This window comes from Pavona decussata, unplaced genomic scaffold, assembly GCF_977016875.1.
Source record: "Pavona decussata unplaced genomic scaffold, jaPavDecu1.1 SCAFFOLD_52, whole genome shotgun sequence".
In the NCBI taxonomy this organism is placed as follows: Eukaryota; Metazoa; Cnidaria; class Anthozoa; order Scleractinia; family Agariciidae; genus Pavona; species Pavona decussata.
In genome coordinates this window covers 640001-666302 of record NW_028145474.1, presented here as the reverse complement: position 1 = coordinate 666302, position 26302 = coordinate 640001, and the positions used below count along the sequence as shown (strand labels likewise).

The following is a 26302-nucleotide window of genomic DNA, read 5'->3' as shown; positions in this document are numbered from 1 at the left end:
CGTGGTTTGTTTGACAGTATTAGACCACGACGCGAGACTGAAAAGAGGTCATTGAGAAGCTTACGTTATCGTAATGGAATTTCACGAACTTCCGGTGAAAGTCTGAGTCGCGTAACACAAGGGAAACAACGTAACGCGATCGTCGAGACTCAAACTATTCCATTAGCAAGGATAGTTTTATCAATCTGCAAAGCATACAGTTGGAATAAATGAATCAGCCCCAGCATCACGCGTAATGCCAGTATAGCAGGCATCTTGTTTTTTTTTTTTTTCTTCCTTTTAGCCACAAGTCTGTACATTAATTTATTCATTAAACCCTCCTCTCTCTTATTTGGGATGTATCGTTCTGGTTGTCTTCAATAACTAGCAGGCCGATCAAAATCCATTCTTGTCGCTTATATCGCTAGGGAGGGGACCCATTCACCCCTACCTGTGTGACGTCAACGCATCATTTGATATATTTATTAAAAACGGGTTAAATTTGTGGCGCCATATTGTTAACATGTTCTGGACTCAAGTGTGCCGTTTTCAAACGGAAATTTCACCATTTTGAAGCGGTAAATCGAAAGAATAACTTCTAAGAAGCACTCGACATCTAAAACGGTGGAAATTGGAGAGTTCCTGGCGAAGGAATCATGCTTTCTTTGACAGTCTTAGACCACGATTGCAGACAGAAAAGAGGTCATTGAGAAGCTTGATCAAGCTTACGTTTCGCAATGGAATTCCCGCAATTTCCCTTGAAACCCTGAGTAGCGTAACACAAGGGAAACAACGTAACGCGATCGTTGTGACTGAAACTATTCCATTAGCAAGAATTGTTTTATAAATCTGCGAAACATACAGTTGAAATAAATGAATCAGCCACAGCATCATGCGTAATGCCAGTATAGCAGGCATCTTGTTTTGTTTTTTATTTGACTTAAACGGCTACACATATTCATTTCTCTGGACAAGCACATAGAACTCCGTGATCATCAGACCATATAACTGCCTTCACAGCTTGTAATACAACATTCGACAAAGAACGAAAGCTGATACAAATTTGGCGTGTACTACCCGACCCACGAACAGTGGATGAATCGGTTTTTAAAAACCAGAGTTTAGGCCAGTGCGACCACAGGCCGACCACCCTCTGTTTGTGTGGTGTAATGACTGTTTGCAACTTGAGACTTTATATTCTCGCGACACGATCGGTTGAAATTTTTACTGAGTAGCGATATTTAAAGTCGCCTTTTAACCTTTATGTTGAAATAAAGTTTTAAGGAAATGTTGATTGAGTCACGCGTGGTTTTTTTTTGCCATTTCGAGCCGTAGAAACCCTCCTTTGGCGCGTTTAATGTTTTACAGTGTTGCCGGCCGAAGGCCGGTATTAGAGAAAGGGAGTAAAGGCAGGCAAGAAACCGCCGGCGACAAAAGGACAAAAGGAATTCTAAGCATGCAGTCTATTTTAAATCAGCCAACCAACGCTTCGTGTCCGGCAGGGTTGGGTATTTGAAGCGCAACGGTCGCGAAGCGCTGATTGGCCGATTTAAAATAGACTGCATGCTTAGAATTCCTTTTGTCCATGACTTTGCTACAGATCATAGTTTGAAACCGACCTGGAGGACTTTAGCTCCGCTTTTCTCGGAGTAAATTTGACGAATGAAGCCCAAACTCGGCCACGACATGGCTAGATATGTATCTAATCGGATGCCGTTGAAAAAACTGCAAGAATTTTTCAAATTTTGTGACAATTCCGGTTTGAAGTAACGACGCATAGCAGTCGCCGGCGGTTTCTTGCCTGCCTTTACTCCCTTTCTCTAATACCGGCCTTCGGCCGGCAACACTGTAAAACATTAAACGCGCCAAGGGAGGGTTTCTACGGCTCGGAATGGCAAAAAAACACCACGCGTGACTCAATCAACATTTCTTTGAAACTTTATTTCAACATAAAGGTTAAAAGGCGACTTTAAATATCGCTACTCAGTAAAAATTTCAACCGATTTTGTCGCGAGAATATAAAGTCTCAAGTTGCAAATAGTCATTACACCACACAAACAGAGGGTGGTTCGCCTGTGGTGCGACTAAACCGTTGGAAGACATGTATCCCGCTGGGTCACGGTAAGAATGAAATCTTTCTTGTTGCTGCCAATAATAATAATAGGGTCTACAAAATATTCTTTAACTTGCACAAATTTCTACATTATCCTTCTGAGTGCAATTTCAAGACCTTTTGATACTGAGGAATATTAATATGATAAGGAACCTGTTTTCAGCGGGCACCCTGTATAAGCGGACACTAGCAAGGGTCCCGCCGAGCCTGAGGGTGTCCGCTTAATATTTTTCATTTTATTTTTGGTGATGGAAGGCAGCATATTCTAAAAAAGACATGTTTCGCAATATCTTGCAAAACAAAGCAAACGTTTGGCAAAAAATACCCTCTATTAGTGAAAAATTGCAAACCTACGTTCGAATTCGGTAAAATTTACTTCTTTTATGCAAAATTTTTACATACGACTAGCCGATTAACCAAAATCTAGCAAAAATACGATAAAAGTGCCACATTTTTACCAGAATTGGGTATTTTAGAATACGACGGAAGGTTTTAGAACGTGTTCTTAGTACCTAGGGGAGGAGAATTCATCTGTAGAAGAAATTTTCTCAGTTATATTCCGTCTTCTAATTGCCATTAAAAACTTTTCGTTCTTTTAAATTGATGTAGGACTGGCTTGTTTAGATAACTGATAAATTGCTATCTGAGAGTCAGCCCAGCCGTGGTAGTGTCACTGGCTCTTTTAATTACGTAATAAAGTTGAGGCAGGCATACTCAGCTTTCTATCAGCTTTGGTACAATTACCCTTAAAATTTAAGGGAAAACAATTACGATTTCGCCCCCATCGAACATGAAACGGCGTTAAGGATACTTCCTGGGTTCGCGGGTGTCCTTTGGAAAAAAAATCGTACGCGCGCAAGTTTTAATAAACCTCTTACAAACTATATATCATTATAAAGCTTAATGAATGTAGTTTCCTATAAAAAATATAATTGAGCGATCTTTTCCTTTTTTAAGTGCCAGGAGCCAGTAGAACCTCGAATCGACCGATGGTCGTTCCATTGAATTAATCGGTTATCGAACGCCGCGCGAAGAACGAAATCGCTGCAAAGTGTTATTCACAAGGCATCAATCAACAAAAAGGTGTCAGGCTTTTTCGAAATTCTGATTGATTATTTAGATATCCACGTCTAAAGTTTGAGTAGCAAAAAATATTTGAGTCGTGTTGCGTAAACAGTCGCCACGGGAAAAATATTTTGAAAATCAAAATTCCCTGACACCTTTTTGTTTGTCATTATTCCTCGAATCTTCTGGCCAAATTTCACGACAATCCGTCAAAACTACATACCCTATTAATTCGTTCAAAGTCGACATACTCTGCCAAAATTCAAGTGCGAGTTTTCGCTCGATAAAGGTTTGCAAGAAAAACAAGCCTCCACAGGAGATTATGACACCTCATTAGGTGGCGAGCCAATCGAGCAACAGGACCCCATGGCGTCAACAACAATAGCACAGAATTTCGCGGAAAAAGTATCCCGTTGCAGACACGTTTTAGACTCCGCTGTTGTGATCGAGCGAGATGGGGAAAGTGCGAAAGGAAAACGTAAAAATCAACCAGGAAAACGGGGAAAACCAAGGTTAACGAAACCAGAAGCGCGTCAGCGGAGAGTTTGCCAAACTGTGCACTCCTCGGAGGAGTGCACTGATAACAGAGATGAAATCTATTGGGTTGGTTGTTCGTTTTGATTGCGTGTAATGTAATTTACGCTTCAAGCTAAAGCGATTATTCATTTCGTATCAAAGGAAATGTATAATGAAAGAAAATCGCATTTTTACTGTTATTTAGGTACGATGGTGATTTCTTCGTAAGAAATATTCAAGATAGCGTAGAGCGGAGCAAAAAGCGAGAGAAAGGGCCACGCAGTACGCGCTATCTCCAGTATTACACGTGGGCTGATACGCTTCTGTTGAGTTCTATTTCATCGGTCTAATTCTTGCTGATTTTATTCCAATGTTTCATTACAAACGCGCAGTAAAACGTTATTTGGTTTTATCTCGCTGCAGAAGAAAGAAATCGGCCCAGAGGATGAAGAATATGATATTTGATATTTTCACAGGACGCTTGCAAAGTTACGGTTGCAGGACTTTTGCGCGGCAATCGACCTCTGTGTACTTGATCCAATAACAGTGGATTAAATTGAAGGCCGCTGCTCCAGTTCTTCGTGATCACCTTCGACAGAACCTTCAACGTCGACTAGAGTTTCTTGGTCGAACCAAGAGCCTTTGTTGCTCTCTGCAAGATCACGTTTTCGATCTTCGCTGAAACCTATCTTTCCCTTTTTCTTAGGCCCTGGCATCTTCCGGGATTTTATCCACAGGCTCTTTCCATTTTTTGATGACTTTTCCATGTGGGAAGCGCCGGCAAAGAATAGAAAATTCGAAGTGAGAAATCTTCTGCAGGCGAGATGTAAACAAAATATGCCTATTTCTGAAATAAGAGCTCCCGGATGATGATGGATGATAAACATATTTTCTGATACCTGCTAAGAAATTTAGTTGCTATGCTGACATCCCATTGTCAAAGAAAGAGTCTCATCAAAGAGTTCCAGCAGTAAAAACATGTTTGATTTTTATGTTAATAATTCCACTGATACTCTACGGTATTTATTATTAACGCAACCAAAGTTATTTTCCATAGTTTAGTTGTGTTAAAAATTTTATGTATATGTTCTAATTTCCTGGTATATTTTAAAATCATTTCATACCATTTCATTCACTGAAATAAGTGGATAGCGATTTAGCGATAGCACTAACAACAAAACAACCGATAAGTAGGTCATTAATTTGGAGAATATTTAAGACACCCGTCTTTTTAATTAAAGAGGAAAATATTTTGCAATATATGACAAGAATGTTATAACACTTGGCGCTTCTTTTCTAATGTAAATTTTTTCACCAGCCTTGTGGGTATAAGTATTTGCCTAAATCGAGCGTATTTCCCTAGTGCAGAGGGAGAGCCGTAAGTTAAACTATAGGATGAGATTTTCAAGAGTGTTTAACCGTCATAGAAGCGAATTCGGAAAGATTTCCGCACAGCCTCATACATTAATTATACATGCATCACTGTCATGCTAACCCTGTTACACAAAAAACGGGCATGAATAGAGTTTGAGTTGCAAAATATATACATAATTAATGTATCGGGCTGTGCGGGAATCTCGCCGCGAACTCTACAAAGCATACCTGCAGTTTTTATCCGAGTGGTTTTAGACCCGATCAAACACGTGCTGCGAGTTTTTTGAGCGGCTTCAAAAGCGTGTGTTAATTGTTAATAGAGTTCATAACAATTATGTTTTTGTTGAACGTTGGAAATTAGCATACGAGAAAAACACTGCATACTAATGAGGAGTAATTTATCAGCTGATAAAACACCCCATACTAATGAAAAGTGTTTTTATCAGCTGATAAAACACCGCATACTAATAAGGATTAGGTTTATCGATATAAAGTCACTGCACGTGATGTATTGTCGACCATTTGATAGGTCAATGGGCTTATGACGTATTAATGAGTGTTTTTTTTTAGATTAAAGTAACCCGAATAAAGAGAAAATTTATAACAAACAATGTTGAAACTTTTACCTCGAAAAAGAGCGGGGTTTTTTATGGTTTAACAGTTATCATGTTAACCTGACAGAATCACACAGAACATTTGTGCTAATTCATCTTTCTTACCTACATACAACTATAAAACAAAAAACAATCAACGGCACTTCTTCTTTCTTCTTGCACTACATTGTTTATTATACATATTAAAAATCATGGTTTTTAATTTCCTTGTTTGTGGTTTATGACAAAACACAGTAAGAAATGAAAACTTGATTTCAAGGATACACAATTGGTGGCTATGATTTTGGTATCTTCGGCAACTTTCACAGCCGTGGATACTCAACTCAAAGAACTTCTTTTGTTATTAAACGGCTTAACAGATTTCAGTTAACGTGAATTATTCGACAACTGCGCATGCACCACACGTTTCTTCTCAGTTACGGTATTATCGAAACTAATAATAATAATAATAATACAATAATATTTATACAGGATAACCCCGTCAGTGTACCAAACACTGTTATCAAAAGGGGTCCTGTTATTAATTCCTTGACATCCCTTCGTGCCCGTTTTCAAATAACTGAAAAGAGTCGACTATTATAGTAATGGCCAAACAAAATTATGAACGCTCTTATTATATGTTTACGGACTCGTACCTAGAATCTTCGTTTCCCTTGACCAGCGGTCGCAAAACGAGAGTTAAGCGTGCACAGTAAGAAACGAAGACTATAAGTACGAGATTCATATGTTTACAGCACTGAAACGGCCACCAATTAAGTCAACGTTTTGCTGCTATAACTAGTTCCTCGACCTTCTCGTAGTCTCTTGTAGGTCTCTTGTAGATCCTACGTCAACTAGCAGCATTATCGTTCGCGGTCCTTTGCAGTTTTCACGTCTTCTTGTAGTACTCGTTACCAGGCCGCTCTTCTAAGCCATTCGGGTCACGTGATCCAGTGCTACCGTTAAGCTCACAAGCTGTGCTGTTGATGTTGTAGTTAAATGATACGCATGTATTTTCCGTGAGGCAGTAAACCATGCACTTCCAGGCGTCACTCACGTGACGTTCCAAAGCAATCACGTGACCTCCTAGTGCGTACTGGTTTCCGTTGTGTGACGTAACTTGCTTGAAAATGACATCTTTGTAGTCTGTTGCTTCTTGTCCTAACAAGTTGAAGCGAACACAAAGAATTAACAAAATGGTTGTTGATAAACCATTCAGAGTTTATTTTTCTAATAAATGAGGGAATAATACTCCGTTGAACTTGGTTTTATCTACCTGCGCAATATCTTGCTTTCACGGAAAAAGAAGTCGGCTGCAGCTTGTACACATAGTATCTATAGCAACGCCTGACTTGGGCCTGCACTTTAACAAAGCAGTTTTTCCATTCCAATGAAAGCATACCTCTCGCGACACAACGTTATCTTTCATAGAAGGGTGTCCTCCACGAAGCCAACCTGGAGCCTGGGTACCACAAGCCCAAGGATCTGGGAAGGAGTCTGGTAACTGATGACAGAATCAAGTTAAAGATCAGAATGTTGAAAACAAGAAAAGAGAATTCAACTTCACTTAGCGAAAAAGAGCTCAGTGATTGTGTTAACAGCATAGCATAACTACTAACTTTTTCGCCCGTTCTGCAAAAGTCGCACCTGGCATCTGTCTTCGAGATTTCAGCATGCCGGTTCTGGTTTCCTAACATCTTACTAAGTTATTATCAGTAATGCATTTTGACTAGTCGGATCACGTTTGCTTTTATTAAAGAACACAGACCTTCATGGGTCTTTTCGTCCCTTGTTCAACCAAGCGATACCAGTAGTCTAAATTGATGTGGCCGTCATTTTGTGCGGACTCTTCGTTGCTTGCTATATGAAATATCGATCTTCCATCGTTGACTATGTCCTTGAACTCGGTGCACATGGACTTTGTACCTTGTTTAATAAATATAAAACGCTATTAACAGCTACTGGGGCTAATTTTTTTAATAACTGGAGCAAATTACATTAATAATATCATGGGTGACAAATGACTCCTTGATTTCGGCGCGGAATTTCAGCGTTAATTTATAATTTCACATGTGAAATTACAAGAAAGCTATGGCGACGTTTCCTGTATCTCAGTGCCAAGATGGCGTCCAGGTTTAAAGATGTTATGAATGAAAGAAGTTACGGCATTAAAAGACGCTGCGGAAAAACCTAAATACGCAAAAGGGCACAATTAACTGGGTGACGGTTTTTAAGAACTGGTGTGATGAAAATGTCATTGAGAAAAACCCTGAGACAGTTCGTCCTGAGCAGTTGGATAAAGTACTCGAGCGGTTTTTTTGTCTGCGTTTGTAAACAAGACGGAACCGACCACGATTGTGAGCGTCATTTGTCACCCATGATTTAAAAAGGTAATGAAATGGTATACTCGTGAAATTAGGAAATAATTTCACTTCGTTTTGTCAAAATTCTAATAATTTCCCTCGCCTAATGTATCAGTCAATTCCAGCTGTGCCCATCCCCCCCGGGCAATAGTGGGGCATTTTCCCATACTGTCCATCCTAGGGGTCGGGCATTACTTCGGGGCATTTGACCATCTCACTTTTTTCACCCTTCAGCATTGTTGCTTTCTTAATGACAAATTCATCGGCAAATACAGTAAGTTTCTTATTGAATGCGTCTAGATAGGACATAAAAATGGGACGCTAGAGCTGTAGAATGACCTATTTTTGCACTAACTACGGAAAAAAAAAAGACCCAGCTAGGACTTAATTTGGTCTGAATTAGCTTAAATTTTACTGAAAGTAAGATGAGAAACGAAGAAAATAAAACATTTTTGACATGTTTGAGCCACCACCCCGGGGCATTGGAACAACTATTTTGTCCCGGCGGTAGGGCATTTGCCAGTTTATTTCCAAAAAATCCTAATTCTCGGGGGTCGGCCTGGGGGGGGGGGGGGGGGGGATGGGCACTGCTGGAATTGACTGCCTAAAGGCTCGGGAAATTATCGGAATTTTTACAAAACGCGCGTGAAATTATTTCCTAATTTCACTCGTCACCATTTTATTACATATACATATGAAGACAAAATAGCCTTTTTTTCTCCTTCTATGGAACCAGCCATTTTTTATCTCCACCCTTGACAAATAACTTTACTAAAACTGAAGCCAGTTTGGCTTGGATGAATTTAGGGTGCTTTTGATCAACTCTATGCCTAAATACGAATGTGTGCAATGATGACAAGGAATCTGAGATTTAAGAGGTTGTCGGAGTTACTGGAATACAAAATGGCTCTTAAATTGTCATGTATCAGCGAAAGTTTGCAGAAATATCTTCCCAACTTTCTAATAGCTGTTCCGCTTAGTCTTAATCAACCTTAGTTTGTTTCAAATAGTGATAAAAAAAAAAGTGAAAGCAAATGTTATCATCATTTATGTGAGGCAGACGGCGATAAACTAACACGTGTTTTAGCGATGGTGATCCTATCGGTATGTGAGAGGGGGGAAGCGTTATTGAGACAGTGCAATCCTATTTTGGGGTCAGAAAATAGAGCGATGATGAAAAATGTATATATTTAATTAGAATGTTTATGCTAATTTAAAACGATTATAATTAATCGACTTCTCGTTGTGGCACAATGAGTCATATGGTATTACCGACAAACCCAAAGCGTTTTTCAATTCTCTAACAGTGGATTCAAAATATGGAATTGACTTTATCCATTACTTACTTTTCACTTTCAATATAAATCGGTGATAATCAGCGCCATGTTTGTTACTGGCTATGCAGTCGATTGCCGAGCCGTCATAAGTTTGATTGACAGCTGTCAGATTCAAGAACCGGCCGGACGAGCTATTCTTTAGGACGACGCCATCTTTGACCCAGGCTACGAACGGTTCAGGATATCCGAAAGGCTCTGGGCAAAACAGGCTAACCTTAGCTCCGTCATAAACGTCTTTTGTAGTTGGAATGTTTGGTTTGTTCTTGAAAAAAGCTGCAAAGAGTAAAATAAAGTGACATTACTTTTCTGTTACTTTGGTCTGGCTTTCGAAAACCTTGTAACAGAATAATCAGCCAGATTAGTCCCCATACCCCCTCCCTCCCAAAATTGTTGGCCATTTAATTTTTTGTCTTATAGCAAACGTCATTCAGTTGCACTCCAGCAATTAGTTGGAAGTTGAGAGCCCGGCAAACTTAAAACGAAGCAGAAGAAGGCTAAGCTGACGCGCAGTTGGTAAAGGAAGACTGCTTAGCACGATATGAAGAAGAAAGAGGGATGCCGAGAGGATGCTCCCAAAGCGACTAAGTGTAACGAAGACATCCGAAAATAAACCGACGAAGTCCGTAAATAGACCGAAGAAGAAGTCCTAAAATAAACCGAAGTTGAAAACCGAAAATAGACCGAGGAAGAAATTCCAAGAAAAACAAAACGAAGAAGTCCGACAATAAACCGAAGAAGTCCGAAAACAAACCGTATTCTCGGTATTGAACTGGAACTAGCTTTCGCAGGAGGCTTAAAGGGGCAGTGTCACCTATTTTTAGTGTGACAATGAATAACCAAAAAATGCATTTGCTTCAATGGAATCGTCAAAATAATGGTTCAGTTTTTTTAACAATAATCCTTCTAGTGCACAGAAACTACTGTTAATTATGTTTGGTCGCAGATGGCTAGAATGGAAGCGGATTGCAACTTGAAAAATTTGCCATTTTTTTCAAGTTCTTCCTGTGTATTGTAGACAAGTCGCTAAAAACGTATTATAGTTTGCTCTTCCAAGGAGAAAACCCTTAATATTTTCTACCCTGTGTTGTAAGACCGATTTCATGTTATAAAACAGGTTCTTTGTCAAAACTTTGAGCATTTTTTTTACCAAAATACAGTAAAATCGCCGTGGCAGTGCCCCTTCAGCGGGAGAATCTTTTCACATGTAAATATTCTTTTAATATATTCCCCCACAAGAGCCTGATAAAGACAATCTTCTCCACTGATATATTGAGCCTCCAGTGCAGTACCGATATTACGAATATGGTTTATTACAAAACTCTTATTTCTATTAAAAAAAAAAAAAAAAAAAGTGACGCGCTTTTTGCAAGTTTACTTTTGTGATGCGCATCTACCGGTTGCACTTGATAACATCTCCATGTATTGGTATGTTATTATCTGTGTGTAACAGTAAAAGAAATAGCGGTCTCTAGATTTTTACAAATCAGCGAATGCTACTGCCATTGTGAGTAACACGGATACGTTGAAGCATTAGCGAACGACACTGTGCTCCAAGATTTCCCATGACTCATAATCTTCCTACATGATATTTCCCATGGCATCCAACTGCAGAAAGTCAACCCATTTCTTGATTTCTCTTTGGTTTTCGCGAGTCATCTATCCCCAAAAAATGATATTGTAGCGGGCGCAATTCTTTTTTTCTTGTTCGAAGCGTTGTTGAACCCAAAAATCAACGCATTTATTAACCCTTTCAGTCCTAGAATGACGTCAAGAATTGTGTTAATTCCAATATTACGGCATAGCTTAAAGAAAAGACCAGAATGAAATGGGGAGGGGGGAGGGGGCTGGCAAGCTAAAAACAATGTATAAATCTGCTGGGTTGACAGTTTAGACCGGTTAAATCAGTTTTTAATGACGGTGGAACTTAGTAATAACTAACTTCTTCTCTGATCAATCTCAGGTGGATGACGAAGAAAAAAAAACCAACACAAAAGACAACACAGAACGTTTTCAAGTTCATTCATTGCGGCACATAACTGCAATCATGGGATAAAAGTCCCGAAAGTTTAAAAGGAACACACCTCTGCTCTCGGAGTAAACCTCTACTTCACATAACGTGAGTGTCATGTTGTTTTCCACAAGCCTGATATTCAAGTATCGGCCGGTCTTCCTCGGCTTGCAGTAAAACGAGGCTTTAGCTAAGGTGGCCATAGAATAGCGTTTACCGCATCGAGGATTGGCGTTACCATTGTCTGCCAGACTATCACCTTGAAGAAAACGAAAAGAAAACTCCCTGCCTTTGGGGGCCCGTTCCAAATCAAATGTTAGCACATCCGTTATAGTAAGTATTTTATATTTTATGACTCATTAAATGCATAAAATAAGGGGAAAAAAAGCCACAAAACTACTACTACTACTACTACTACTACTACTACTACTACTACTACTACTACATACGTACACTGCTGCTGTTACTAGCTGTTGCCGCTTTTAATGTTACGGTCATTGTTATTTTCTTACCTACTCGGATTTCTATGTTGACAAGTCTTTCACGAATAGAGGCTCTGTTTACCAGAAACACTTCCGAGACGGAGTGACTGGATCCCATGTCTGCCCGCCACCAGGGATTTGTCGTACTAGCAATTGTGTGTGTGCAAGTTTTTCTGTCATAGTTTCTATCAGAATTCCCGTCCACCGCCCTTCCAGAAACACCTCCCCAATCCACTGACGATTGAGACGTGGACATATTGAGAACAAGGTTTTCTAAAGATGCAAAATCAATGTAATAAGAGCAAATTGCCACTGGACCGGGAACGTCTTGACATCGTGATTGCATCAGTTTTAATTAATTTCTTAAAATTAACGTGTACAATGTGAGAACCATAGCTGGGACGTACTAAGCTACTTTCATTGTATAAGACGCAGTGAACATATTAAGCAGCATTGAGACCATTGATGAGCAATCACCGCGGTACGCTCGGATCAGTTTAAGACTCGTTTAATTTTACTACAGCCTATCAGCTGTTATATAACTATAACCTATTAATATCCGCGTGGTCTCATTGGATATCACGTCACACAAAACGGCCGATTAACTAGTTTCAAACGCTATACTACGAACTCTTCCATATACCCTTCAGGATTATTCGACAGAATAGTGAGCAAGTAGAATATACGGTGCCATTGACTGAAAGAATTCCCTTAAGACTCTGAAATTAACATAGTGCTCAGCGAACACTTTTAGAACAATTTTAGTAGACCTTTTTTTTTTTTTGGATTTGCCAACTAAGCTATCTGAAGGTGTTAAGGGCGACTTTAGTCCTTACACTGTTATAAAAGTGGTCCTGGTTTCTACAGTTGTTCCTCCGTTGTTAAACTGAAGAACATAATGGCTGATACGAGCTTGGGTCTACGGCAATCAGTGCAATGGCGAGCCTATGAGCCCCAAGACCACTAAATTATATACCACCCTTGTTCTTAGTTCAGTTTAGCCTCAAAGCTCTGTTACGTCTGTAAACTGGTACCAAGAGCGGGAAAGGATTATGATGTCATATTAATGTCAAACGCGAACAAATTCAAGTTAGCTTATTTGGTTTTGTTCAGTCCTTTCTTCTGAATGCAGGCTTAGAAATGTAATATGTTTGCTTTGACTATGGACAGTTTGGATTCTTAAGGTCTTATTATTATAGAAAATTATTATTATTATTATTATTATTATTATTATTATTATTATTATTATTATAAATCAAATAGGTAACCCTAAGTATTTGAGATACATGTTTCTCACCTGTAGGGTTAGGGTTTACCAACACTTCACAGATTTCCAACTTCTTGTTTTCGCCTGGCACCCGGATGTTCACGTATTGTCCTCGGATGCCCGGATGACAATAGAAGGATTTTACAGCTTGAGCTGCAGTCATGACGTATGAGCCACCACACTTCTGATTAGAATTGCCTTGATTCTGTAGACCGTTCCCTGAAGAAAACGGGAGAAATAATACTAGGGACGAACATAACACCACAGGAGGCAAGGGTAAAACTCAGAGCACACAATTCGGAAGCCTACAGAAAGCATAAACACAGTTGGTGCTTTACCCTTTGTCTCCAGCAGAGAGCCAAACCAAGGGGTATCCATACCCCCTTAAAGGAGATACCAATCCATTATAGCTTTTATCCCGACATTCGCCTTACCAGCAGTGGCGGGTCTACGCTAGAAGCTTGGGGTCTCGGCCCCTTCCCCTTATTTTTGAACCAAAACCGTGGCCCAGCGTTGAGGCGCCAAGATATTTCGTTTCACCAAAAGAAGCGTGTCCAGCGTTCGAGAGAAGGCCCCAGTTATACCTGAAACTCTGGATTCGCCACATGCAAATACACATTTTTTCACCTGGTTGGAAAACGGACAACGTGGGAAAGTCTCCCCTGAGGGGGTGGGGAAGGTGGGCTGAGATAGACGATGAGAAGTCCAAGACTACTGCAAATATGACACAACGTAATATATTTTAAAACAATATTTCGGCTGGCCAAACCAGCTTTCTTCAGGTTTAGACGTTACTAAGTTATATAAATGAAATTACAATATTATATTATGGAAGATCTTCCAATACCTAGGGGCGGCGGAAATGAAATAAAAAAATAAAAAAGATTACAATTCATCACGTCTATTCAAACATAAACTCGGGCCGGTTTGTTCGAAAGCCGATATTTTAAGCTAAAAGTTAAACTGACAAGTACAAAAACAATAAAAACTGAGGGGCAAAATGTTTAAAAAAAGCAACCCTTTATTAGGTTCGTCGGCCGAACAACAGGGTCCCGAGCCCGCAATTTATACAGTTTTTTTTTTTAACTCAGTCACTGTTAAAGATTTGGGCTTATTTATGAACACATAGACACCAACCTATTCGTATTTCAAAGTTTGTTAATCCACTTCCGTCGCCATCCGCTCTGCTGACTATCTTCACTTCCTGTACAATGTACCTCGCCCCCAGATCCACTCGCCACCATGGGTCCTTCGACAGACTGGTTACTGCACACCAGTATACATTATTCAAATACAGCTTTCGTTGCGGATTCCCATCAACCGCTAATGAAGCTCTAACGTCGTTGTTTAAAGAGCTGGACATGCTGGTTGGTTGAGCGAGGGCCAAGTTACCTAGGTTTAGAGTTCAAATACCTTTAAATCTCCGAATCTTTCTGGATTGTAGTAATCAGCAAAAACTAATTAACTAAGGCTCATCATGCGACCAGCTCAGATGCAAATGTATATTTTCTTTGATGCTGATACAAAGAAAGTAAAATATATACTTGAATGCTTGCGCTACAATCAACCTTTTTAAACTAGATACACCGTTTAAAAAACATCTTTCGTTGAATATTGTACGGCATAACAACGGCTCTTTCTGAGCTGCGGAGAGATCTCACCTTTCAAAAAGCACTTTCCACTATAAGAAACAGCGTAGAAACCATTCCGAAAAGAGATCGCTAAAAAATTAATCATTTGACAACTTGAAGGACCTAGAAAGCGTCCGAATTCACCAGAAAACTCGTATCACATTAAAAATGTTCCGCGTTCGTAAATATTTGGGTTAATAGTTTCCTCTTTGGTTTTCGCATTCATAAGTTTCCACCGGATTGATGACGGATTCAATTAATGCTTTGTGCGGAAACGAATCTTCGACCAAAAAGCTTCGGATTCGTCCCAAAATAACTGAGGAATGTAGCTGTGCTAGAAGGCATCTGGTTGCGTTTTGACATTTCCAAACATTCAGTGTCTGTATAGCGAACCAGCCGTGAATTGCTACTAAAAATAGTTCCAGGAAAAAATAAAGGGAAATATATGAAAAGTTCAAATACGACTGGACGCTTTCTGGTACAGCTACATCCCTCAGATTTTTTTTCCTTAAAATCCTTTTCTTAGTGCCAAAAGTTTCCAATTGAGGAATTTTTTAGAAGCGATGTTTTATGAAAATTATTTGACATCGGATTTCCAGTCAAGCACTTTTATTTCAGGTGGTGTTTGCCTAATTGTCAAAATGGCGTCGAAAACCGTGATAAAGCCTATAATAAAACGACGATTTTTAATTTTACACACATGTTTCTGCAGAGTTCTGCCCTCTTCAATGCAGATGTTACAGAAGATGCAAATTATATTCAAATTTGCATCTTCTGCAAAATTTGCACTGAACAAGGCTGAAGTTTCTACCGTAATATCATGTTTGACAAATTTACACCTTAATTTTAGCGCGAAATGTCAGAGTTACACGTGAAATTACAAAACTTGCTTTGGCAACGTTTCTCGATACAATAGAGACTCGTGATTGTGAGTGTAATTTGGCACCCATGATCACGCGATTATAAGATGGCATACACGTATATATATTTACGTATTGTGACTTTCCTGCCATCCAGACGAGGATATAGATTTTAAATACATATTACTATATCGCATTTAACATTGATGTGAGACAAGACAAACAGATCAAGCTACATTATTTTGTTCTTTCAAAGTTGCTTACCTGCAGTCACCGAAGTGACTCCAAATATCAAGATGATTCCAATTTGTTTCATTACTTGCATTATATATAAAACGATAAATCTGTAACGTCACTGCTTAACTAGCTGATAGAGGGATAACAACCAGTCGTGCTGACAACAAATTTATCACTTACCAAAATGTTATACAGTTGAGATAGATAAAAATTTCGGTACGTGACTTAACTTCGACAAATATTGAAAGACAAGTTTTTTTTATATCGTACCAAAGGAGTAACCTACGTAGATATTTAATTATTAACTACTATTTAGGCAGGTTATGAAATGAGATGCTCTCCAGTACAAACATTAAAAATGAAATGGAGCTAAAATTAAAAGAAACTAATCTGCAGCAAGCGCTCAGCTTTTATTACTAACTGCAAAAGAATGTCTCTTTTTTTAAAAGTAAATATTCTTCAGTACAAATGGCACGTTTCTGACAGTAATATTCAACACCTTAGTAGCTAGATGAGGAGAATTCATCTGTAGAAGAAATTTTCTCAGTTATACTCCGTCTACTAATTGCCATTAAAAACTTTTCCTTCTTTTAAATTGATGTAGGACTGGCTTGTTTAGATTACTGATAAATCGCTAGCTGAGAGTCAGCCCGGCCGTGGTAGTGTAACGGGCTCCTTTAATTACGTAATAAAGTTGACGCACGCATATTCGGCCGAGTATGACTCTGTCAGTGACTGAAAGAATTATCGTTCACACTTCATCGCCACGCCTAAAACATACCATCTCATTTCTATCAGCTTTGGTAGAATTGCCCATAAAATTAAAGAGAAAACAATTACCATATATCGCTCCCATCGAACATGAAACGGCGTAAAGTTAAGTAGTCGTTATTTAGGTATGTCGTGAATCTTTTAGACTTACAAACAGCTTGGAATCTTTAGACCTTGTTCGCATTAGAAGGACTTGTATACGAACGGCCTGGGACCCCTCAAGGAGGATTTTCCGAGGTCTGCTTTTACGACGAGGAAAGAAGTCGTCTGGCAATTCGAGGTAAATTTAATTTACGCTCACCTGCCGGTATAAAAATTGTTTTACATGTAAACATATTTTCTGATACCTGCTAAGAAATTTAGTTGCTATGCTGACATCCCATTGTCAAAGAAAGAGTCTCATCAACGAGATCCAGCAATAAAAACATGTCTCATTTTTATGTTTATAATTCCACTGATACTTTACGGTATAAATTATTAACGCAACCAAAGTTATTTTCCATAGTTAGTTGTGTTAAAACTTTTATGTATATGTTCTAATTTCCTGGTATATTTTAAAATCATTTCATACCATTCCATTCACTGAAATAAGTGGATGGCGATTTAGCGATAGCACTAACACCAAAACAACCGATTAGTAGGTCATTAATTTGGGGAATATTTAAGACACCCGTCTTTTTAATTAAACAGGAAAATATTTTGCGATACATGACAAGAATGTTATAACAAGTGGCGCTTCCTTTGTAATGTAATTTTTTTCATGAGCCTTGTGGGGTAATTATTTGCCTAGACCGAGCGTATTTCCCTAGTGCAGCGGAAGAGCCATAAGTTAAACTATAGCATGAGGTTTTTAAGACGGTGTTTAACTGTCACAGAAGCGAATTCGGAAAGATTTCCGCACAGCCTCATACATTAATTATACATGCATCACTGTCATGTTAACCCTGTTACACAAAAAACGGGCATGAATAGAGTTTGAGCTGCAAAATGTGTTCATAATTAATGTATCGGGCAGTGCGGAAATCTTGCTGCGGACTCTACATAGCATACCTGCAGTTTTTATCCGAGTGGTTTTAGACCCGATCAAACACGTGCTGCGAGTTTTTTGAACGGCTTCAAAAGAGTGTGTTAATTGTTAATAGAGTTCATAACAATTATGCTTTTGTTGAACGTACTTGGAAATTAGCATACGAGAAAAACACCGCATACGAATGAGGAGTAATTTATCAGCTGATAAAACACCCCATACTAATGAAAAGTGTTTTTATCAGCTGATAAAACACCGCATACTAATCATAATAAGGAGGAGGTTTATCGACATAAAGTCACTGCAGGTGATGTAAAATGGGCTTATGAATTATTAATAAGTTGTATTAAGATTAAAGTAACCCAAATAAAAAGCCTTTTTCCTAACAAACAATGTTGAAACATTTACCCCGAAAAAGAGCGGGGTTTTCATGGTTTAACAGTTATCATGTTAACCTGACAGAATCACACCGAGCATTTGTGCTAATTCATCGTTCTTAACTACACAGAACCACAAAACGCAAAACAATCAACGGCACTTCTTCTCTCTTCTTGCACTACATTGTTTATTTTATATATTAAACATCATGGCTTTTAATTTCCTTGTTTGTAGTTTGTGACAATTGATTTCAAGAATGCACAAATTGGTGGCTATGATTTTGGTAACTTCGGCAACTTTGAGAGCTGTGGATACTCAACTCAAAGAACTTGTTTTGTTATTAAACGGCCTTACAGATTTCAATTAACGTGGATGATTCCGAAACTGCGCATGCACCGCACGTTCTTCCTCAGTTACAGTTTTATCGAAATTAAAAATAATAATAATAATAATAATAATAATAATAATAATAATAATAATAGTTCCTTCAGATCGCATAGGTTACGCTGTGCGCCCTATGTGGTTCTATTTTAGCATCTACACGTTTATCAACTGCACATAATAATAATAATAATAATAATTCAATAATATTTATCCAGGATAACCTCGTCAGTGTACCAAACACTGTTACTTTGACCTCCCTTTGTACCCGCGTTCAACCAACTGGAAAAAGTTGACTGTTATAGTAATGGCCAAACGAAATTATGAACGCTCTTATTATATGTTACTTATGTCAACAATCTCGTACCCAGAATCTTCGTTTTCCTTGATCAGCGGTCGAAAAACGAGCGTCAAGCGTGCGCAGTAAGAACGAAGACTAGAGGTACGAAATTGATATGTTTACAGCACTGAAACGGCTGCCAAGTCAACGTTTTGCTGCTATAACTAGTTCCTCGACCTTCTCGTAGTACTCGTTACCAGGCCGCTCTTCTAAGCCATTCAGGTCACGTGATCCTGTGTTTCTGTTAAGCTCACACGCTTTGCTGTTCATGTTGTAGTTAAATGATACGCATGTATTTTCCGTGAGGCAGTAAACCATGCACTTCCAGGCGTCACTCACGTGACGTTCTAAAGCAATCACGTGACCTCCCAGTGCGTGCTGGTTTCCGTTGTGTGACGTAACTTGCTTGAAAATGACATCTTTGAAGTCTGTTGCTTCTTGTTCTAGAAAATTGAAGCCAACACGAAGAATTAACAAAATAGTTGTTGATAATCCATTCAGAGTTAATTTTTCTAATAAATGAGAGAATATTGCTCCGTTAAACTTGCTTTTATCTACCTGCGCAATATCTTGCTTTCACTGCAAAAGAAGTCGGCTGCAGCTTGTACACATAGTATCCATAGCAACGCCTGACTTGGGCTTGCACTTTAACAAAGCAGTTTTTGCCATTCCAATGAAAGCATATCTCTCGCAACACAACGTTATCTTTCATAGAAGGATGTCCTCCACGAAGCCAACCAGGAGCCTGGGTACCACAAGCCCAAGGATTTGGGAAGGAGTCTGGTAACTGATGACAGAATCAAGTTAAAGTCGATATCAGAATGTTGGAAAAAGGAAAAGAAAAGTCAAATTCACTTAACAAAAAAGAGCACAGTGATTGTGTTAACAGCAGCATAACTGCTAACTTTTTTGCCCGCTCTGCAATAGTCGCACTTGGCATCTGTCTTCGAGATTTCAGCATGCCAGTTCTGGTTTCCTTACATTTTAGCAGGTTATTATCAGTAATGCATTTTGACTGGTGAGATCAGGTTTGCTTTAGTTATGAGATGAGATCAACAAACCTTCATGGGTCTTTTCGTCTCGTGTTCAACAAAGCGATACCAGTAGTTTAAATTGATGTGGCCGTCATTTTGTGCGTATTCTTCGTTGCTTGCTATATGAAGTATCGATCTTCCATCGTTGGCCATATCCCTGAACTCGGTGCACATGGACTTTGTACCTTGATTAATAAATATAAAAAGTTCATTAACAGCTACTGGGGCTAAATGTTTTAATATCTGGAGCAAATTACATTAACAATATCATGAGTGACAAATGACTCCTTAATTTTGGCGCAACTTTTCAGCGTTAATTTATAGTTTCACATGTGAAATTACAAAATTGCTATGGCAACGTTTCTAATATCTCAGTGCCAAGATGGTGTCCAGGTTTAAAGATGATACAGATGAAAGAAGGTACGGCATTAAAAGACGCTGCGGAAAACCTAAATACGCGAAAGAGCACAATTAACTGGGTGAGGGTTTTTGAGAACTGGTGTGGTTAAAATGGCCTTGAGAAAAACCCTGAGACGGTTCGTCCTGAGCAGATGGATCAAGTACTCGAGCGGTTTTTTGCCTGCGTGTGTAAACAAGACGGAACCGATCAAGATTGTGAGCGTAATTTGTCACCCATGATATTAAAAGGTAATGAAATGGTTTACTCGTGAAATTAGGAAATAATTTCACTTGCGTTTTGTCAAAATTTTAATAATTTCCTTAGCCTAAAGGCTCGGGAAATTATCGGAATTTTACAAAACGCGTGTGAACTTATTTCCTAATTTCACTCGTAACCATTTTATTGCATATACATATAAAGGCAAAGTAGCTTTTTTTATTCTGCTTCTATGTAACCAGCCGTTATTTCTCTCCAACCTCGACAAATAACTATACTTAAACTGAAGCCAGTTTGGCTTGGATGAATTAAGGGTGCTTTCGATCAACTCTATTCCTAAAAACGAATGTGTGAAATGATGACAAGAAATCTGAGATTTAAGAGGTTGTCGGAGTTACTGGAATACAAAATGGCTCTTAAATTGTCATGTATCAGCGAAAGTTTGCAGAAATATCTTCCCAACTTTCTAATAGCTGTTCCGCTTTTTCTTAGTCAACCTTAGTTTGTTTCAAATAATGATAAAAAAAAAAGTGAAAGCAAATGTTATTATCATTTATGTGAGGCAGACGGCGATAAAGTAACACGTGTTTTAGCGATGGTGATCCATATCGGTATGTCAGTATGTGAGAGGGGGGAAGCGTTATTGAGACAGTGCAATCCTATTTTGGGGTCAGAAAATAGAGCGATGATGAAAAATGTATATATATAATCAGAATGTTTATCATAATTTGAAACGATTATAATTAATCGTAATAATTAATTAAGGACCACTCTATGAATTTACTAACAAACAGTGACATTCATTCCTCGCGAAGCGAGGGCCGAAGGCCCGAGCGTAGCGAGGTTACTAAATTTGTCGGGCCGAGCCGGCCCGAGTGGAGCTAAGCCGCGCGAATTCGAGCGCAAAATATATTTATATATATATGTATGTATGTTTGTATATATATTTAGTTGAAGGTGTCCGCAATGTTGCCTAGCAACGGTGAAAAACAAAGTATGAATGACGTCAGACTGTCTGGTGTCGTCTGAAAAAATTTTGCATACATCGGAAAAAATGTGCGTGCATGATCAAATTTCAACTGCAATGTTCATCAATATTCACTGGATACAGAACTATCTCTCCAAAATCTTTTCCCTTTCTTTTAGAAATCTTTTTTTGTGAAAGATTGCATTGAAGAGATTACACGTTTTGTGGCCACGGTAAAATAATTTTCCGTGGGAAATAAATTCATCGAACACGACAGCGCTGCACGCCCGTTGTACATTTCATCGCGTCAGAAATAGATTTTTAAGCGCAAACTAGCCTGTGGAACTACGAAAAGACCATGCTCATCAAAATAGTTGCTATGTTCAGAAACCTTTTAATCTCCTCATTTGATGCTACAACACGAAAGAGGGCTTTCCACCCAGCCCCAGCTTCGCGAGGTCTTGCGAGTCACGTATTTCTAGTAATTATAATACAAGGAACAAAGACGTGCTCAAACTACCCCGTGTTACCAGAAATTGGGGAAAGCAGAGAGTGTGCCATCACTCTTTAAAAGGCTGCAATGAATTAGAGAGAGAGACCAGAAATGCACCGAATATTGCTACTTTAAAAGGGACACAGTCACCTTTGTGACCGCGCTGACCTGGACGCTAGTTTTGTCAATTTTGAAAAACGTCCACCTCAACCCGAAATCAAAAATACTCGTGGAATACATCTAGAAATCCGCTTCAATCTTCCCAGTGTTTTATTGGATATTCAATCTTTTACTGGAAACCTGTTTCTGAGTATGTTTTTGCTCATCCTATGGTATTAATTTATCATATTTGGTTAAAAACAGTATGGATCGCGTCTCCAACAGAACATGAAAAGAAGAGGTGGGAAACATGAAGGCGCCGGGTGGAGGAAATCGCCTGCGTTGACCAATATAACGAGAGAAATCAATCAAAAACATTGGAGAACAAATCTCCATTATATATATTTGAAAAATCGCATTTTCTCAACCTGGCGGAAGGTTCGTGCGGAGGAAATCTTCGTCTTCGCGTCATAGCTGCTTGGTTTGGAGTTCAGACGAAGACAAGCTTCGGTACACAGTCGATTATCTGCTCGACATGGAAAACTTGAGCCTTGTTTTCTACGGGTCGAGCAAGCGTTCTTGCAATGATATGGGTTTGGTTACTAAATTTAGATAACGGAGAAGTTGTAGAAACGAAATTAAAAAAGCAAAATATATGATTGAAAGCAAAAATAAAGGGCCAAATAAAGCTTACCACTAGTGTCGCTGCAAAGTCGTTTCGCTGCACTGCAGTTCAGGCGATTCGCTACGTTTTAAAATTGACATATTCTCTTATATTTGAACTCAATTTGCTTCTTATGCAAACACTTTGAAACGTAGAAACAGCTAAGATAATTTTTCACACGACCGGATACCGACGGAAATAAACAATTGAATGATTCTTCGACTTCAGAGGTACTCCTTGACGTTTGGCTTTCCCTGGACAAGTCCATCAGTAAATTTTCCATGGAAGCAAGAAAATGAGTGTTCTAATATGACATTAGGTCTATAATCACTTTAATAATTTTGACTGGCAAACACTTCAACTCGACAAGGTTTGTTTAGATTTTTCAAAGGATGCGCTTCTCAGCGCGAGACTTGCGGATGAAGTGTGATATGCAAATCAGCTAAGAAATGGTATCTAATGCGCATGTGCACCTGGTGACTGTGTTCCTTTAAGCGAAACATGTTTGCCAGGTTTTTTAATTAACCCTATCGGTAAGAATTTTTTGTAGTTTTAGCTTTTTTGCTTTCATCATTTTTTATTTATTATCAATTTGAAGTTTTTAACCCCATCGATGATATCTTTGTAGTTTCAGCTTCTAGTTTGAATTGCTGTTTTTATCATTTTGTAATTTTGTCTTATATATTGTATTTTTTAACCTTTTGTATATTTAATCTTTATAGGACCTTTCTGAAAACCACGTTTAGTGAACGGAAGCTTCCCAATAAAAGATTATTATTATTATTATTATTATTTTTATTATTATTATTATTATAGACTTATCGTTGTGGCACAACGAGTCATATGGTATTACCGACTAACCCAAGGAGTTTTTCAATTCTCTAACAGTGGATTCAAAATATGTAATTGACTTTATCCATTTCTTACTTTTCACTTTCAATATAAATCGGTGATAATCAGCGCCATGTTTGTTATTGGCTATGCAGTCGATTGCCGAGCCGTCATAAGTTTGATTGACAGCTGTCAGATTCAAGAACCGGCAAGACGAGCTGTTCTTTAGGACGACGCCATCTTTGACCCAGGCTACGAACGGTTCAGGATATCCGAAAGGCTCTGGGCACAACAGGCTAACCATAGCTCTGTCATAAACGTCTTTTGTAGTTGGAATGTTTGGTTTGTACTTGAGGAAAGCTGCAAAGAGCAAAATAAAGTGACATTACTTTTCTGTTACTTTGGTCTGGCTTTCGAAAACCTTGTAACAGGATAATCAGCCAGATTAGTCCCCATACACCCTCCCTCCCAAAATTGTTGGCCATTTAATTTTTTGTCTTATAGCAAACGTCATTCAGTTGCACTCCAGCAATTAGTTGGAAGTTGAGAGCCCGCCAAACTTAAGACGAAGCAAAAGAAGGCTAAGCTGACGGGCACTTCGTAAAGGCAGACTGCTTAGCACGATATGAATGAGAAAGAGAGATGGAGGGGATGCTGCCAAAGCGACTAAGTGTGACGAAGACATCCGAAAATAAACCGAAGAAGTCCGAAAAAAACCGAGGAAGAAGTCCAAAAATAGCCCGAAGAAGAAGTCCAAAAATAAACCGTATTCTCGGTATTGAACTGGAACTAGCTTGCGCACGAGGCTTAAAGGGGCAGTGTCACCTATTTTTAGTGTGACAATGAATAACCAAAAAATGTATTTGCTTCAATGGAATCGTCAAAATAATGGTTCAGTTTTGTTAACAATAACCCTTCTAGCGCACAGAAACTACTGTTAATTATGTTTGGTTGCAGATGGCTAGGATGGAAGCGGATTGCAACTTGAAAAAATTGCCCCCCCCCCCCCCCCCTACAACTTCTTCCTGTGTATTGTAGAAAAGTCGGTAAAAACGTATTAGAGTTTGCTCTTCCAAGGAGAAAACCCTTAATATTTTCTACCCTGTGTTGTAAGACCGATTTCATGTTATAAAACAGGTTCTTTGTTAAACTTTTCAGCAGTTTTGACCAAAATACAGTAAAATCACCGTGGCAGTCCTTTCACATGTAAATATTCTTTTAATATATTCTCCCACAAGAGCCTGATAAAGACAATCTTCTCCACTGATAAATTGAGCCTCCAGTGCAGTACCGAGATTACAAAATGGTTTATTACAAAACTCTTATTTCTATAAAAAGAAATAGTGTCACGCTTTTTGCAAGTTTACTTTTGTGAGGCACATCTACCGGTTGCATTTGATAACATCTCCATGTATTCGTATGTTATTAAGTGTGTAACAGTAAAAAGAAATAGCGGCCTCTAGTTTTAACAAATCAGCGAATGCTACTGCCATTATGAGTAACACGGATGCGTTGAAGCATTAGCGAACGACATTGTGCTCCACAATTCTCCCTCGACTCATAATCTTTCTAAATGATATTTCCCATGGCATCCAACTGCAGAAAGTCAACCCATTTCTTTATTTCTCTTTGATTTTCACGAGTCATGTATCTCCAAAAATGATATTGTAGCTGGTGCAATATTTTTTTTCTTGTACGCAGTGTTGTTGAACCCAACAAAACCAAAGCAGTTATAAAGTAACCCTTTTAGTCCTACAATGAATTGTGTTTGATGCAGACCTCTTCGAATCCTCGTTTCAACCAAAAATAAAAATGTTGTCAAGTGAACATTCTGCTAAACAAAAGCAACCTTTTGTAAATACGAAATGTGGAAGTTATAGCCCGCTGTAACCTATGCTACCGTTTCTATTTCTCACGGCTTTCAATTCCAATTTTACTGCCTAGTTTAAAGAAAAGACCAGAACAAAATGGGGAGGGGGGAGGGGGGTGGCAAGCTACAAACAATGTATAAATCTGCCGGATTCAGTTCAAAGGTGACAGTAATCCTGGTTTAGACCGGTTAAATCAGTTTTTAATGACGGTGGAACTTAGTAATAACTAGCGTCTTCTCTGATCAATCTCAGGTGGATGACGAAGAAAAAAAATCGACACAAAAGACAAGACAGAACGTTTTCAAGTTCATTCCTTGCGGCACATAACTGCAATCATGGGAAAAAGACACCGAAAGTTTAAAACAAACACACCTCTGCTCTCGGAGTAAACCTCTACTTCACATAACGTGAGTGTCATGCTGTTTCCCACAAGCCTGATATTCAAGTATCGTCCAGTCTTCCTCGGCTTGCAGTAAAACGAGGCTTTGGCTAAGGTGGCCATAGAATAGCGTTCACCGCATCGAGGATTGGCGTTACCATTGTCTGCCAGACTATCACCTTGAAGAAAACGAAGAAGAAAACTCCCTGCCTTTGGGGGCCCGTTCCAAATCAAATGTTAGCACATCTGTTATAGTAGTATTTTATATTGTATGACTCATTAAACGCTGTCATTGTTTCTTGTATATATAGTGTATTTCAAATCAAAGGTTAGCTAGTAGGTGATCTGTCTTTGAATGAGGCTTTTGCTATTTTACAGATCATCGTTAAGGCACTTTCCAGACGTGATATTCATATTGTGCCATTAAACTGAAAAACATAAAATAAGGAAGAAAAAAAAAACCGAAAAACTACTGCTACTACTACTACTACTACTGCTACTACTACTACTACTACTACTACTACTACTACTACTACTACTACTACTACTACTACTACTACTACTACTACTACTACAGACATTCTATGAAGACATAAGTAAAATGATACCTGATATTCAAACGAAAT

At 38.8% G+C, this 26302-nt stretch overlaps 1 protein-coding gene and 1 pseudogene across 2 annotated transcripts in view; both read right to left on the bottom strand.

Annotated features, from left to right (window-relative positions):
* Positions 1-6456: 6456 nt before the first annotated feature.
* Positions 6457-15997, bottom strand: LOC146480776 (uncharacterized; annotated as a pseudogene). Its single transcript, XR_014864591.1, has 9 exons — positions 15853-15997; positions 14235-14489; positions 13128-13316; positions 11861-12103; positions 11422-11607; positions 9350-9613; positions 7409-7566; positions 6917-7144; positions 6457-6801 (listed from the first exon to the last, which is right to left on the bottom strand). The product of XR_014864591.1 is annotated as an uncharacterized LOC146480776 (transcript).
* Positions 15998-18648: 2651 nt separating this feature from the next.
* Positions 18649-26302, bottom strand: part of LOC146480774 (uncharacterized) — a 19434-nt gene continuing 11780 nt past the window's right edge. The window contains exons 5-9 of the mRNA XM_085109110.1: positions 25670-25855; positions 23523-23786; positions 19784-19941; positions 19281-19509; positions 18649-19165 (exon numbers count right to left, since the gene is read on the bottom strand). Of these exons, the coding sequence (XP_084965236.1) occupies positions 18867-19165; positions 19281-19509; positions 19784-19941; positions 23523-23786; positions 25670-25855 (1136 nt within the window). The 3' untranslated portion in view covers positions 18649-18866. The remainder of the gene's footprint in view (positions 19166-19280; positions 19510-19783; positions 19942-23522; positions 23787-25669; positions 25856-26302) is intronic.